General features: G+C 47.9%; 2 protein-coding genes and 1 long non-coding RNA gene across 3 annotated transcripts; 2 read left to right on the forward strand and 1 right to left on the reverse strand.

Annotated features, from left to right (window-relative positions):
- Positions 1–3,089: 3,089 nt before the first annotated feature.
- On the reverse strand, positions 3,090–6,284 carry LOC120976060 (uncharacterized). The gene is made up of 3 exons (XR_005771353.2): positions 5,577–6,284; positions 5,368–5,495; positions 3,090–3,452 (listed from the first exon to the last, which is right to left on the reverse strand). It is a non-coding gene; the product is annotated as an uncharacterized lncRNA (long non-coding RNA).
- Positions 6,285–8,357: 2,073 nt separating this feature from the next.
- Positions 8,358–12,119, forward strand: LOC141043017 (uncharacterized). The gene is made up of 5 exons (XM_073511933.1): positions 8,358–9,383; positions 9,672–9,821; positions 10,624–11,136; positions 11,274–11,429; positions 11,535–12,119. Exons 1-5 carry the CDS (start codon positions 8,358–8,360, stop codon positions 12,117–12,119), a joined length of 2,430 nt encoding a protein of 809 aa, XP_073368034.1.
- A 39-nt stretch (positions 12,120–12,158) lies between these two features.
- On the forward strand, positions 12,159–13,498 carry LOC109749584 (salicylic acid-binding protein 2). Its single transcript, XM_020308531.4, has 3 exons — positions 12,159–12,666; positions 12,773–12,907; positions 12,989–13,498. Exons 1-3 carry the CDS (start codon positions 12,286–12,288, stop codon positions 13,271–13,273), a joined length of 801 nt encoding a protein of 266 aa, XP_020164120.1. The 5' UTR covers positions 12,159–12,285; the 3' UTR covers positions 13,274–13,498.
- The last annotated feature ends 2,559 nt before the right edge of the window (positions 13,499–16,057 follow it).

Here is a 16,057-nt window from a genome sequence, read left to right on the forward strand (position 1 = left end):
ACAGTTTTAGCCGTTATAGTGCCATTTAGTTAATTCGGACGGCTACCATGATTTGCCATAGCCCACTATTTTAAATCTTGGTTTATTGTAAAATAAAGAAAATGTTTTGTGGTCTTAGGCAACTCGGAAGAACAGTTTCTAATTAGATCATTACTAATAACCGTATAATCCCTTTTTATGATTTGTGCAATGCAAAAGGTATAAGAATATCTTATCAAGAAGAAACCATTCGTAGCGGAATAATATTAGTTACCATTCGAGAGCGAACAAAATCAACTACTACATAGTAAATTACGAGCATGCTAGTGTATATTTTTTTTGTTGGAATGTTGCATCTGCTACATCTAAATAAGTAGGCCCGGTAACATATTTTTCTCAACATGTAAGTATGCCACCTCAACATTCAACATACATGGAAAAAGTCTATCTCAACATGCAACTATGCGTAAGAAAAAGTCACCTCAACATGCAAACATGCATGAGAATTTTCATTCTAGTGTGATTTTGTATTTAATAAATGTTATAACTATACAATAATCAAACACATTCATATGTATTCTTAGTCTTAGTTCTCATATTATTACTTCAAATAATCATGTTTCATATGACCAAATCTCACCTAAATAAATTGGAAAACATTCCCACAACAACATGTGGTGTTTCATCTAGTTTGCTATTGAACTAAGTATTTATTAGTGAGAATGTCTTCTAGAGGAAAAAAACAATTGATGTAATATTGCTACATGTAAATTTTGTAGATGGATGATACACACTAAACATTTCAAAGTCGCAAAATAGAAGGCATTGAATCCTAAAAGCAGGACTCCAAATAATTACTAAAAGTGCATTGTTGGTAGTATAGTTTCTCACCATCAATTTATAAATGATAACATTACATGGAACTACAAATGTTATAATATTTTCTACGCAAAAAATCATGTTGTTCTATTAATCAAACCATCAGTACAAATGCCCTTGAAAAATAAAGATGTTACATCAAAATCTTAGGGCCGACCATTTTCTCTCTCTTGAACAGGCCGATGGCGCGCCACTGCAACCTCTCCATCGACGGATGTTGAAGTATAAGTATGGAACCCTCCTTTGTCTATCAGCATCAAGTTTTCTATGAAATGATTGATGCATACACTTCTACATGGTATCAGCGCCATGAGGCTAATTTAGACAAACAAAATGTGTAGCTCATTTTTTATATACATTTGTCAGAGGGAGCCACACTTAAAGGTGAATGTCGAAGTATAAGTGTATAACCCAACTTAAGCTTTTGGTTGAGCCGACTCGTGCATGCATTCTACATGTGAGGCTGATAGATACTACTTTTCTTTTGCGGGAGATAGATACTACTTTATCTCTACTATTACTAGTAGAACGCCCGTGCGTTGCTACGGGCTACAATACATACTTTAATATAAATGAATCAAACAAATGATTAAGGTTGTCTCCAGGGTCGAAGCTCATTTCTTCCTCATACGTTTGGGCGTGTCCAGGCATCAAACGTGCGCCCAATAGGCTCCCAAAATTCAACCGTCTGACAGTTTGGGCTCCCCAAATCCAGACCATATGTAGTGGAGAAATGTGGTTGTCCAGACTATTCACCATGTTATCTCAAACACGCGGGCCCAATACAAAAACCCCATCCAACGACACACCCTTGCCTTTTCCTGTCACACTCTCCCCTTCCCACTTGATTTTCGTCATAGTGAAACATTTCAAGCTGGAGCCCTATCCTTTAAACTGGATGACGCCCACCTCACGTTGTCCATTGCGCTCTATGTTCTTCACCCTTTAAAACCCGATGCCGCCCACCTCACCTTCGACATGGTGCCCTATGTTCTTCACCCTTTAAAACGGGATGTCGCCCACCTCACCTTCAACATGGTGCCCTATGTTCTTCACCCTTTAAAACAGGATGACGCCCACCTCACCTTTGCCATGGCGCCCTATGTTCTTCACCCCGCCAGTCGACCTGCTCTCTGCCCTGATCATCTTCTCCCGTGTTTGTGCTGATCCACCACCGCCATAAGGGGGAGGAGGTGTGCGCCGCCCATGATACCCCCGGGCCAAGAAGGCAGATCTAACGTCTATTGAGCCACGAAAAAGATTGATGTTTGTTGTTGGGATACAAAATGTAGTTAATTGCCCGTGAGTTGCGATGATGACATAAATATTACCGGTGAAATCAATTTACCTGTAGCAAATCACTATGGAGAAGAGGCAAGAAAAGATCACGCCGAGTTTACAACTGCAAAATAAACTATTTGCATTGAGCATGTAATAAGTCACGGGCATGTAACATGAACGCGTTATAATTTGGATGGAGTATATGATATAACAGGAACATCCATGTTTTTCAAAATTTGCTGCAATCCATGGGAAGGGATAAGAGCTACCCCTAACGTTACAAATTTTGTAGGTATGAATATATCTCTACCCCCCCCCCCCACCCCCCCCCCCCCCCAAACTGGTGCACAAAAATCTCATAACTGGTCAGTTGAGAAGAGCAATCACCAGATAACCTTTTTCTTGCCAAGCAGCTTTGGAGAACTACCATGAATTTCTGCCCTCAGAACGCACGACGGAGAAGAGTAAATTAATCAAAACTCCTACCTAGATAAATCAGAAATTTCAGCGACAAAACGGGCAAGGAAAAAATATTTCAACGATTGCGAACAATTAATCAAAGGGCATGCCCTACAGTGGTCAGACTAAGGTCTCGGCAATGCACAGATTACTGGCCAGGAAAATAGCAGCAACACACCAAGGACAACGACAGTCAAGAATGGCATCTCCTTCGGCCATACGGTGGTCCATACTCTTTGAAATCCTGGAAGAACAAGAAACCTTGCAAATTTGGAATCGAGAGTAAAGAACATAACAAAAGAGTTCATAAATATAAAGGAGAAAATTCAATAGTCCGTACAAAAAAAGGTCTCTATATCATAAACTCTATACATCCAAATCGCTAGGGAGATCCACCGCTCAACTACTCCTGCAAGGACGTCTGGCATGCTACACCTCTTCTAAACACAAGAACTCAACATATGTATGTGCTGAATGAAAAGATCCTCATGAAAAGTTAAAATATTCTATCAAGGTTTACCTGTTACTACATCCTCCTTAACTGTCAGTCCTTGCATAGAATATTCGCCTTCTAACAACATATTGTATCATGCAAAAATCACATTCTTCATGAGAGACGCCCCTCACAATAGAAAATCCATGTCATAGCGGAAATTACAAGTTGCCTTGATGAGAATATACTAATGGTCAAATCGGGCATCACCTTCATCACAGTTCAAGCCTTTACCGTCATTCTCATATTGTGCAGCATCTCCTATGATTCTGCTTTCAGCTCCTCGTTCGCTCCTTCCACGCAATGCAACCATAACCATATGCAACATGACCCTTTGACAGGTCCATAGACCTCGGTTACACTGCAAGACAACAATGTCGACATTTCTGAATTCCACATAAGTGCTAAAAAGTTAGGAAGGCAGAATGAAAGTTTTCTAGGCTTTTACTCATTGCATTTCTGCAACTGTTTTTTTCTACAGAATGTAGGATACACACTCAGATATAAGATGTTAATGCACTTCCAAGATCTATTTATGTATCGGAGGCAGGAAATGTAGAACTTTGATATTCTGTATTGCAAATGACAATAAAAAAATTAAGCAAGGATGAATCAACTAAAATAATTGGACAGGATCATCTTCATTATTGTTCAAAGGAGAGAAAGAAAATGGAAAGGCTTTAATCAAAAATTTGGTAGTCAACAACCATTGCACAAATTTCAGTTTTACAAAGTACAATAGTTCATTTTGCATAAAGCAAGATGGCAACATTCTAGAAACAAAGATGTGTTCGTGTTCATCTAAAGTACAGTTGACATAATTTTTTCAACTTGCAACTACATTCTTTTGCTACTTTCGTGGGCACTAAAATCTAAAAACAGTTGGATTCAAGGGCAAGCCTACTCGATCCTCTAATTCCTCCCAAATTTGCAAACATTTCTAACATACGTGAATCAGCTTCCACCTAATAAGATCAGTTTTAAACCCATCAAATACATCAACAAAATGGAAAGAATGTGAGCAATTGAACATACGCCGAGACAATTTAATAAGAATCAAGAAATATGGAGAAGGGAGTAGGAGGCGTAGTGTCTCGGGTTCGCTCCATCCACGGCGGAGGATGTGCCGGAGTGGGGACGACAGCGAGGCTTTCCGGTGAGTGCTGCCGGACGGGGGAGATGGCCAGGCCGTGCCAGAGGCGCCCCAAGCCCGAGGGCCCCGTCGTTGCCACCCGCCGTGCCAAGGGCGATGGCCAGGACAGCAACAGCACCGGAGGTGCCGCGCTGGGACACGTTGCGCTTGGCAAAGTAGACAGGGAGGTCACCGGTGGTTCTTTCAGACCCCAACGCCACTGATGGGGGTGGCGTGCCCCTCCAGTAACGACGCAACGCTATCGGTGGTGAGAAGGCGCGACCACGCCAGCCGCCCTCGTTCCTCTCGGCGCCACCGCTCACAGACAGAGAGATATGAGAAGGGAAGGACTTCCATGGGAGAGAAGAGAGGATGCGCTGATCTGTGGAGCTCGCCGTCAGCCCGTCACCCTGCGTCATGTATGTCGCTGTCAAACAAATTTTTTTTTGAACCAGTCAAACAAAAAATACATCCCAATATTTTTGTTCCTACTTGCATTGGTTTCTGCTACTCGTAAGCACTTTACTGTAGTTTCATTTCACTTATTAATTTCACACGTAAGGGCTTCACACCCACGGTGGCCATTGCTGTCAGTTTGTCATTGTTGTGGAATAACCAAATGCACATTTCACACATACAAAAATTAGTTAAGAAGAAGAGTAGTAACAATTTTGGATGGATCACATCACCCTTGGGAAGGAAAAATCAAATAAGAATTCCCATCCCAATTGCTCAACATCACCTAAGACGTGCAACTTGAAAGGCAGTAGACTTTTCTACAACAGGCCCCTTCAGGCTTAGTCGTGTATACATCACTTTCTCCGAATAATAACATTGTTATACTCATCATGCTCTTATAAGCACCTAAAGTTAGAATGCCCTCCATATAAAGGCTTTGACCAACACAAATTCAGAACACTACCTGCCATTTTTGTCTGTTTATCCACTTTGTGTGTTCAAGTTAAGATTTTGTTTTGTTTTGTCTTCATCACAAAAATGCCACAGAAATCACAATCTTGCTTTCAAAAAAACCCTAGGTGGAAAAAAATAGCTACGCACTTTTTTTGTAAAATATGGAACATATATTGTCTAGAAAAAAAATCTGAATCTACAACTACTGACATGAGGAGTAAACCATACTCACATCAAACATGTGATCCAAGAATGGTATCCCTGTGCTGCAGTTTGCAACACCAGTGCCGTCCAGGTTGATCTTGACATGTACATTTGTCTCCTTGGTTATCCTCTTGACCTTTCCTAGCCTAGACGATACTGAAAACATTGAACAATAAGAGATAGCTAGTAGGGAAGCTGAACAGCAGTGAGTTCGTCAATCATAAAAGAGGTACAAACCACTGTGGAGTCCTCAGGTGCCATCGGAGAGTCGTTCCCGCCGACGCCGGTGGCAGCCATGAAAGGCGACCTCAAGCGAAGCGATCGTCCGTATAGCCGCGCAGGGAACGTGACCACGCTCTGCACTGGTTGGCAGCGTCTGCGTCGCCCGTGGGGATCCGTGGCGGCGGCGGGCATGTTGCCGTACCGGCACGGGGCACCTCCTCGGTGTTTGAGGACTTGTCCACGTCGGAGGCTGTGGAGGCGCTCCCGTATGCGGCGCGCAGCGGCACCGACGCGCGCGGCACGTGGCCGCTCCTGAACTTCTCCGGCGGTGTCATGAGGCCGCCGCTGCCCGCTCACCTTCCGCACCAACTTGAGCGCGTCCCAGTCCAGGCCCTCCGTGAACAACATCGCCGGCATCCAAATCCCCAGCCGTCCTGGCACACCACCAACAAATCCACACACCAAATCAGCGAGACACCCAAATGCCGCGGCCATAAAATCGCGGCGACCGAAAAGAAAACTCCTCAGAATGCTGGTGGGTGTCTGGGTGAGACTGGCGCATATGAAAAGTTGTATACGGAGAGTTTTGATTAGAAGGAAAGTGTTGATATTTGGTCATTTCCTTGGTTGATTGGTGTTCGCTGATTAGAAGGAAAGTGTTGATTAGAACGGAAGAGTTGTGATCTTTGATTGTTCGCTGATTAGAAGGAAATTGTTGATTAGAAAAACCGGTGGCGAAGTCTAGCGCGCTAGAAAACTGGTGCGGGATGCCCGCGATAGATAAAAATCGGTGGGGAAGGCTCTCGTTCTTTTCTGTGTGCGGGTGGGGTATCGGTTTCGACAGAAAAAATCGATAGGCCGAAAAATCAGGGATGGTGGGATGTGGAGGCGAAAATAAACCATGAGGCGAGACTACCAACTCAGACAATAGGAGTAGAGAAGATAGGAGAGTTGGTTCCGGCGCCTCTCCTCCTCCCTCGTGTTTTTCGTCCCCACGCGTCCCTCCCTCCTTGGTTTTCTATTGACCTTACGGTACTCTCAACCGATGCCGCGTAAAATTAAAACCGACATAAATAGAGTATCTTGAAATAATCTAAACCAAATCGATATACTTTACCAAAGTCACATCCTGCATTAACTCAAACAAATCAAATCAAATCTTCCCAAAATCGAAACTTTCCTTTCCCCCACGAATACTCAAATCAAATCAAATCTTACCAAAACCTTAACTAAATCAATATTTTTTTTGCATTCCCTGCCCATGCTCAAATCAAATTAAATCTTACCAAAATCTAGAATATAATGGATGTAATTTATACTTAAGATATAATTAGTGTTGAATCACTAGAATATGTATGCATCCGTTGCAACGCACGGGCAATTAGCTAATACTCATGATTCATAAGTGCTTTATGATTCATTTCGACAAAACACTAAATGAACACAAGCAACTAGGAAATGCATTGGTTTAAAAATAAGATCGCCTCCAATGTACTTTCTATATATAAGATCTCTTGTAGTATAGTTTATAAAAATAGGACCGCCTCTCGCTTTATTTGCCTTTGACTTCACATACATGATTAGTCAAGCTTATCCTCGCTAGCCAATGAGCTCCATAAACTCGTTCCACTTGGTTCTTCCGGTCGATGTCAGTTTGCCAACTGGCAAATACAGTGGCAAGTTGCGCTGCTCACCACCACGTCGCTTTGGTCGGCAGTCCGGTACGGTGAGGGCGAAGACGTACCCGACGGTATTTCGGGGGCTTGATTTCTCGTTCGAGAGCACGGCATCATCGGCCCGTGGACGCGGCAGCAAGGGGGCGCGACGAACGGAAGGCGGCTCGGTTCGGCGTCAGCAACAGGCCGAGGAGCATAGCACTGGGAACCCTGCGGTGGACGAGCTACTGGCTGCAAAAATGGAGGCTATGTCTGGGGGTAGCAAGGACGTGTTGAAGGAGCCACATGCAGCTACAGTGGGAGATGGTGCTAGCCACGGACTCGCCACATCGGGTGCTCAGAGCTCCAACCACTCTGAACCAAGGAGTTCTGACATGATACCAGCCATGCGCAATCTTTCACATGAAATCACCATGGCTAACGCTGATCTCTCTGATGATTTATCAACCCTGGGCAAGCGTGCAGCCGTTGGAGACAATAGTACTGCTTCTGTACAGGAGGCGGGAGACCTTGCTTTGGTGCCATATGATAATAAGGCCACTTTGGCCGATCGTGTGCTTTCAGGTACCCCCAAAAAGCGCAGAACGTCGGGAACTCGGGAGGTGCAGCAGTCCCAGCATGAGGGCGAGGTGGCTGACCAGGAGATGGTGGACCGGACCAACAACTTGGAGGCTGTCGGCACAGGGGCCGCCGACGAACTAACGGGGCCGGCGGAGCCCCGTCAGGAGCAATGAATCTCCTTAGTTGGAACTGCCGAGGGGGTGGGAACTCTCGGACAGTTCGTGACCTTGTGAGTCTAGTGCAGGCTCACTCCCCGAGTATCGTTTTTCTTTGTGAGACTAGGCAGTCTAAGAATAAAATGAAACGTCTTCGTGCTAGGTTAGGTTTGAGAGGTTTTGATGCTTTTGATTGTGTCGGTCGTAGTGGTGGTCTTGCTTTGTATTGGCATGAGTCTTTGAGTCTTGATGTAAAAGAAATAAATGAACGATATATTGATGCATATGTAACTGATACGGCGGGTGAGCCACCCTGGAGGCTTACCTGTGTCTACGGCGAGCCACGGACGGAGGACCGTCATCGCATGTGGTCCCTTCTCCGTGATCTTCACCAAAAGGCCAACATGCCGTGGGTCGTTGTGGGAGACTTCAACGAAGCGATGTGGAGTTTTGAGCACTTCTCCGACACACCGCGTTCAGCAGGTCAGATGCTTGATTTCAGAGATGTTCTTGAGGTTTGTGGTTTGGGCGACCTTGGTTTTGCAGGTCTGCCCTATACTTTTGATAATCGTCGAGGGGGGCGGGCTAATGTAAAGGTCCGCCTCGACTACGCCGTGGCCAACAACATGTGGAGAGATGTCTTCGCTCATGCCAGGGTGGAGCACCTGGTGGCGCCCAGCTCCGACCACTTGCCCATCTTGCTTCGATGCGCGCTCGAGGAGACGAGCCAGGCAACAGGCAGGAGATGCAGACAGTATGAGGTAATGTGGGAACGGGACCCATCCCTGCCCGAGGTAATTATGAACACATGGACTGAGTTGGGTGCTATGCTGAATCTTGGTGATATTGCTTCCGGCTTGGGTAACTTGATGAAAAAACTGCAAGGCTGGAGCCGCAAAAAATTTGGTAATGTGATTAAGGAAATTAACAAATCTCGCTCCCGCTTGGAGGAGCTTATGTCGATGAATGCAGATAGGAAAGACATACGGGAGGAGACCGATCGCATGAACGAGCTGCTATATAGAGAGGAGATGTTGTGGATGCAGCGGTCTCGTATTGCATGGCTGAGGGAAGGCGACCGCAACACTCAGTTTTTTCACCGGAAAGCGGTGTGGCGTGCGCGGAAAAATCGCATTAAGGCACTCATTGATGAGGCAGGGGTCACGTACAGGGACCATGGTTCCATGGCGGCTATGGCCACGGCCTATTTTTCTAAGCTTTTTACTGCTGATTCTTCTCTATGTGCGGATCCAGTTATAGATTTGATACAGACTCATGTGACTGACAGTATGAATGATGGCATGTGCACAGATTTTTCAGATAAGGAAATAGCTGATGCTCTCTTCCAGATTGGACCACTCAAGGCGCCAGGGCCGGATGGATTCCCAGCCCGCTTCTTCCAGAGGAACTGGGCAGTTATGAGAGAACAGGTTATGGCAGGAGTGCGGGAATTTTTTCGTACAGGGATCATGCCTGAGGGGGTGAATGACACTTCCATTGTTCTCATCCCGAAGGTGGATAACCCGGAGAGGCTAACTGAGTTTCGTCCAATAAGCCTATGCAATGTCATATATAAGGTGGTGTCAAAGTGTTTGGTGAATCGACTAAGACCTATTTTGGATAATATTATCTCTCCTCAACAAAGTGCCTTTGTCCCTGGCGGGATGATTACAGATAATGCACTAATTGCCTTTGAGTGTTCCCACTTTATTCAGCAGGAGAAGGACCCTAGCAAGAGCTTCTGCGCATATAAGCTGGATTTATCAAAAGCTTATGACAGGGTGGACTGGATCTTCTTGGAGCGAATGATGAAAAAGATGGGCTTCGCTCGCCGGTGGGTGGACTGGATTATGGCTTGCGTCACCTCGGTGAGATATACAGTGAAATTCAATGGAACCCTCTTGGAATCATTTGCACCGTCGCGCGGGCTACGGCAAGGTGATCCTTTGTCCCCGTTTTTGTTCCTGTTTGTGGTTGATGGTCTATCTGCGTTGTTGAAAGATGGAGAGCAAAGAGGAGATTATACCCGCTAAAAATATGCCGAAGAGCGCCGGGAGTGTCTCACTTATTATTCGCAGATGATACGTTGCTCTTCTTCAAGGCAGAGGCGGACCAAGATAAAAAGGTCCAACAAGTGCTAAATACATATGCAAAGGCCACTGGACAATATATTAATCCGTCTAAATGTAGTGCCCTGTTTGGCACTTCGTGTCCAGCCATGATGCAAGACGTGGTGAGAAATATTCTCCATATTGGTACTGTTACTTTTGAGGAAAAGTACCTAGGCCTTCCAACGCCCGAGGGTCGCATGTCTCGAGGTAAATTTCAGAATCTGCAGTCCCGGTTGTTGAAAAGGATTATTGCGTGGGGCGACACCCTCTCTCTGGCTGGCAAGGAGACTATGATCAAGGCAGTAGCTCAGGCCATCCCTACGTATAGCGTTTTCAAGTTACCTATGTCTGTCTGCGATGATCTGAACAGAATGGTCCGGAATTTTTGGTGGGGGCATCGGAAGGCAAGCGGAAAACACATTGGATAGCATGGCCAAGGATACAAGCTCAGAAAAGCAAGGGTGGTTTGGGATTCAGAGATTTCCGCCTCTTCAACCAGGCGCTCCTAGCGAGACAGGCTTGGCGTTTGCTAACTAATCCCACCAGCTTGTGTGCGCAGGTTCTCAAGGCACGGTACTATCACGACGGGCGCCTCGAAGATACGGTATTCTCGGGGAATGCATCTCCGACTTGGCAGGCAATTCAGCACGGCCTCGAGCTCTTGAAAAAGGGCATCATATGGCGCGTCGGGGGCGGGCAGGACATCCGCATTTGGCGAGACCGGTGGCTGCCTAGGGAGCCATCACGCCAACCCATATCCCTGCAGGGTACGTGCCGCCTAAGGAGGGTGGCGGAGCTCCTGGATGGCGAGGGGTCCTGGCGCATGGACCTGCTCCGCCGCTACTTCCTCCCTGCGGATGTCGACATCATCACCAGTATCCGTACGTCGACCCGCTTCACCGAGGATATTATTGCATGGGCACCGGAGAGAAACGGTATCTTCACCGTTCGGTCCGCCTACCGTTTGGCCATGGACGAGCGCGAGCGTCCTTCGGCTTCCGCCACGAGCAGGGCACCGGATGATCGTCGCGCCATCTGGAAGATCATATGGGGGTGCCCTGCTCCCCCTAAGGTACGCGTGTTCGCTTGGAGAGTCGTCACCAACTCACTTGCTACTTGGGACAATAAAGCCTCGCGACACCTCGAGCTTACTGACATTTGCCCCTTGTGTGGTGTTGAACGCGAGGATGGATTCCATGCGCTTTGCAGGTGTCCCTGGCAAGAGAGCTCTGGCGAGTTATGGCCTTGGACTGGAACATCCCCAAGGTGGAGGCCATCGTCAACACTGGCCCGGAGTGGATCTTTTCACTGCTGGACCCCTTGGATGAGACGGCGAGACTGGTGGTGCTCATGACCATGTGGAGAGTATGGCATGTCCGGAATGAGATCACACACGACAAGGCGTCGCCCACTGCCGAAGCCTCTCGACGCTTTTTGCACGGATACATCAACTCACTCATGTGCATACAGCAACATCCTGATGGTAACCTAGAGAAAGGGAAGATGGTGGTCCTGCCTTCACCACCACGCGCTCCAGAAAGTATGGCGCCCAAGGTGCGCGCACACTGGGTACCGCCCCAGCCGGGCTGGGTTAAGTTGAACACGGATGGGAGCTACATAGCGGCCACAGGTGCGGCGGGAGGAGGTATGATCCTGCGTGATGACAGAGGCGAGATCATCTACAGCGCATGTAGGGAGCTACGTACATGCGACAACGCTTTAGAGGCGGAGCTAGAAGCGTGCAGAGAAGGCTTGGAGCTGGCCTTGCACCGATCTAACCTACCTATTCTGGTTGAGTTGGATAGCGCGGAGGCGGTGTCGATGATTACAGCACACGAGATGGATAGATCGTCACATCGTGCACTTATAAAGGAGATTCGTAGGTTGGCTGGAAGCGATGCTAGGGAGATCTCTTTTACTCTTTGTAGCCGTCTGCAGAACAGGATTAGTCATGAGCTGGCCGCCTATGGCCGTAGCACTCCGCGCACAGCAGTCTGGCTTACTGCCGGGATGGACTTTGTTATAAACCTGGCTCTCGCTGAGAAGCCTCCTTGAGTAATGAGAATTCCTTTTTTCAAAAAAAAAAAAAATGTCAGTTTGCCAAGCCAAGTCTTCGAGAGCTAGCGACTATAAAAATCCCACAGCGTCCCACCGTGCAGACATCGGAGCCACGGCTATAGCTCAAGCACAGAAAAACAGTCACAAAACCCCACCAGTGCACATGGAGGCTTGTGCGGGCCAAGCTAGCAGCGCGCACATCGTTCTGGTGCACGGCGCATGCCTCGGCGGCTGGTCCTGGTTCAAGGTGGCGACGCGGCTCAGGTCCGCCGGGCACCGCGTCAGCACGCCTGACCTGGCGGCGTCCGGCGTCGACCCCAGGCCGCTGCGCGAGGTGCCGACGTTCCGCGACTACACCAAGCCGCTGCTGGACCTCCTGGAGTCCCTCCCGCCCGGCGAGAAGGTGGTGCTCGTCGGCCATAGCCTCGGCGGCGTGAACATCGCCCTCGCCTGCGAGCTGTTCCCGGAGAAGATCGCCGCTGCGGTGTTCGTCTCCGCCTTCATGCCGGACCACAGGTCGCCGCCGTCGTACGTGCTTGAGAAGGTACGTACACCACCATGAGCGTGGAAGTAGTATTTCCTGAAAGAGAAAGCCCCTGTGTATTCCTGAATGTTTGCTCGCGATCTAATATGTTTTCCTCTAAAAAAAGTTCGTGGAGGGGAGAACGCTGGACTGGATGGACACGGAGTTCAAGCCTCAAGATCCCGAGGGCAGGCTGCCTACTTCCATGCTGTTCGGGCCGCTGGTCACTCGAGCAAAGTTCTTCCAGCTGTGCTCGCCGGAGGTACACTCCGCCCACCCGTCGCTTTGTTCATTACGTGAACATTTCTAAGGTTGCATGCTGTTGGAATCATATGGCCGGCAGGACCTGACGCTGGGAAGGTCCCTGATGAGGGTCAGCTCCATGTTCGTGGACGACCTGAGGCTGCAGCCGCCCTACACCGAGGCCCGCTACGGGTCCGTGCGCAAGGCGTACGTCGTCTTCAAGGACGACCACGCCATCGTCGAGGGGTTCCAGCGGTGGATGGTGCACAACTACCCCGTGGATGAGGTGATGGAAATCGACAGCGCGGACCACATGGCGTTGCTCTCGACGCCGACCGAGCTGGCGCGCTGCCTCGCTGACATCGCCGACAAGTATGCTGCTTGACTTCCTCGCAAAAAATAAAAGAAAAGTCTGCTGCTTGACGATGATGTGGCGCACGTTGCTTGCTGATCTATCCATCTGTTTACCTTTGATACCGTGTCGTTGCCGGCATTTGTGATTTGTCACATCTACTGCTGTATTTACCTGCTACCTCATGGTTTGTCCCGTTCGTTATGTTTCAGAGACTTCTACTGCACTCTATTTCAGACGGATGATGTTTCAAAATCGTATCGTGGTGCATGTAACTTTGCTATTTAATATTTGAAGATAAATGTTAGTGAGCACCCGCATGTGTCGACAGATACTAATCGTGGTGCATGTAACTCGTGACCGGGAGTAATATAAGATAGAGAAAACTATACTTTTCGTCTCTCAACTCTTCGCTGAGTTTAATTTTCGTCCCTCAACTCTAAAGCCAGACAAAGTACACCCCGAACTCTCGAAACCGGTCATTTTTTGTCCCTGCGACTGAGTCAACCCGGTTTTGACCATGTGTGAACAGTACATCTGATGAACAGTAAATTCGAAAAAATAGCAAACAAAATAAAAAAATTCTGAAATTTTATGACATCGAAGATACTCAAGTATGCCACATGCGTGCAAATTTTTGTCATGTTTGGAAGTTCGAGGAGCTCGCAGCAAAAAAGCAAAAGTAAATCTACTCTGAAGTGAACAGTAAATTAAAAAATTAGAAAACAAGTCAAAAAATTGAATTTTTTTGGCATCGAAGATGCTCGGATGGGCAAGGTGCGTGCAAATTTTCGTGGTAAAATAAGATCCGAGGGTTTGGAAACCACCCGAAGCGGCACGCACACGTACGCTATTTTGTTTTTATTGGCACGACCTTCTTGGATGTCATTTGACCACGAAAATATGTACGCACCCTGCACACCCGAGCATCTTCGATACCAAAAAAAATCAGAATTTTTTGATTTTTTTTGCTATTTTTGAATTTACTATTCACTTCAGAGTAGATTTACTTTTGTTTTTTTTGCTGCGAGCTCCTCGAACTTCCAAACACGACGAGAATTTGCACGCACATGGCACACCTGAGTATCTTCGATGTCATAAAATTTCAGACTTTTTTATTTCTTTTGCTATTTTTTCAAATTTACTGTTCATCGGATGTACTGTTCACACGTGGTCAAAACCGGGTTGACTCAGTCGCAGGGACGAAAAATGACCGGTTTCGAGAGTTCGGGGTGCACTCTGTCCGGTTTTAGAGTTGAGAAACGAAAACTGAACTCAGCGAAGAGTTGAGAGACGAAGAGTATACTTTTCTCTATAATATATAATCACTATCAACTCATTGTCGATCCATTATCATCAACGCCATATGTGGATTCGCCATTGCTGATCACCACCAACCAACCAGCCCCATGTGTAGTAACCCATAGACTTATCTTGTCTAAACTAAGAAGTATACCCAAACCATTTCGAGAGCTGCTATGTGGACGACGCTTCTTGCACGACTTTTGCACCATACTACGTATCCAACCATCCATCCACAAACCAAAGTGCAGCACACCACCGGATCGGCCATCGTGCAAGGATCGGCCACAGAAGTGTCGGCTGTAAAGTAATTTCGAACCATTTCTGTATATCCATCAGGGTCCATGCTCTACCCCAATGGATGCAATTCCATACGAGCTAATTAAGACTTGATAGGCCAGGTCAACCACCCGGAGACAGGGATCGCGCGCCCAGCCATACATACGGCCACGGCAATTCCCCCGTGCTCAGAAGATTCAAGGCTACGCTAGTGTACATCCACTCATCGCACGAGGTTCAAAAACCCATTGCATATGGCGGATTGTCCAGCCGTCAACGCGTGTCGAGGGGTCATACACCATCGGAGAAGATATGTACGCTGGTGTGGTCCGCCGCACAGTCTCTTTGAAAAGAACGGTGTGCAAAGGGGTACTGTTGAAACGTGGCATCTTTGTATTTATTATCGACTGATTCTTCTATTATCTCTAGCCTTGTATAGCTGATTCCTAAAGATATTGTAGGGTTAGTTGGCTTGTCACGCAAAACACCACCTGTATATATTATAACCGACTCCGATGAAATACAATTGAGTTGCATCCTATAGTGGTATCAGTTTTCTACCGATCTCCCTTGCTTCCGCCCTAGGCCGCCGCCGCCCCTCTCTCCTGCCGCCGCCGCCGCTTGCTCCTCAAGCCACTGCCGCCGCACCAAACCCTAAACCCTTCCACACCGCCGCCGCCGCACCCAAACCCTAACCCTTCCCCTGCCGTCGCCGCTACTTCCCTCCTCAAGCCGCCGCCGCCGCAAAACCCTACCCCGATCACGCAGCTACCGCTGCTTCTCTTCACAGCCGCCGCCGCCGCGTCTCCCAACCTCTCTGCCACCCCCCTCCTCCCATCATGGTAGGATCCACCTCCTCCCTCAGCAGCTCCACCACCGTCCTAGCTTTCACCTCCGAGCGCCTCAATGACCTCCACATCAAAGAGCGTGTTCCCGTCATCCTCGAGCTAGACCCCCCCGCCTCCAACAACGCTTGGCGCACCTACTTCGCGCTTCTCTTCCACTCCTACCGTCTCATCGAGCATGTTGACGGGAGTGTTGACATCCGCGCATGAAAGGCGACGACGAGTGGCTGGCCGTGGACGCTTGTATCGTCAAGTGGATGTTCCTCACGATCTCGCGCGGACTCTTCGACAGGGTGAACTGCCACGACCCATCTGCGCATGCCATCTGGACGCGGCTTTGCGACCTCTTCCTCGACAATCAGCTTCAGCGCCGCGTGTTCCTCCAAGGGGA

The sequence above is a fragment of the Aegilops tauschii genome, chromosome 3 (assembly GCF_002575655.3).
Source record: "Aegilops tauschii subsp. strangulata cultivar AL8/78 chromosome 3, Aet v6.0, whole genome shotgun sequence".
NCBI lineage: Eukaryota > Viridiplantae > Streptophyta > Magnoliopsida > Poales > Poaceae > Aegilops > Aegilops tauschii.

Bases quoted from the DNA above. Each gene is read 5' to 3' on its own strand.
- LOC141043017 (XM_073511933.1), top strand. From the start codon at position 8,358: ATGCCGTGGGTCGTTGTGGGAGACTTCAACGAAGCGATGTGGAGTTTT. The intron at 9,822-10,623 runs GTGAGATATACA...TTGTGTGCGCAG, and splicing joins TTATGGCTTGCGTCACCTCG to GTTCTCAAGGCACGGTACTA. The intron at 11,137-11,273 runs GTACGCGTGTTC...TGCGCTTTGCAG, and splicing joins GGTGCCCTGCTCCCCCTAAG to GTGTCCCTGGCAAGAGAGCT.
- LOC109749584 (XM_020308531.4), top strand. From the start codon at position 12,286: ATGGAGGCTTGTGCGGGCCAAGCTAGCAGCGCGCACATCGTTCTGGTG. The intron at 12,667-12,772 runs GTACGTACACCA...CTCTAAAAAAAG, and splicing joins CGTCGTACGTGCTTGAGAAG to TTCGTGGAGGGGAGAACGCT. The intron at 12,908-12,988 runs GTACACTCCGCC...TATGGCCGGCAG, and splicing joins TCCAGCTGTGCTCGCCGGAG to GACCTGACGCTGGGAAGGTC.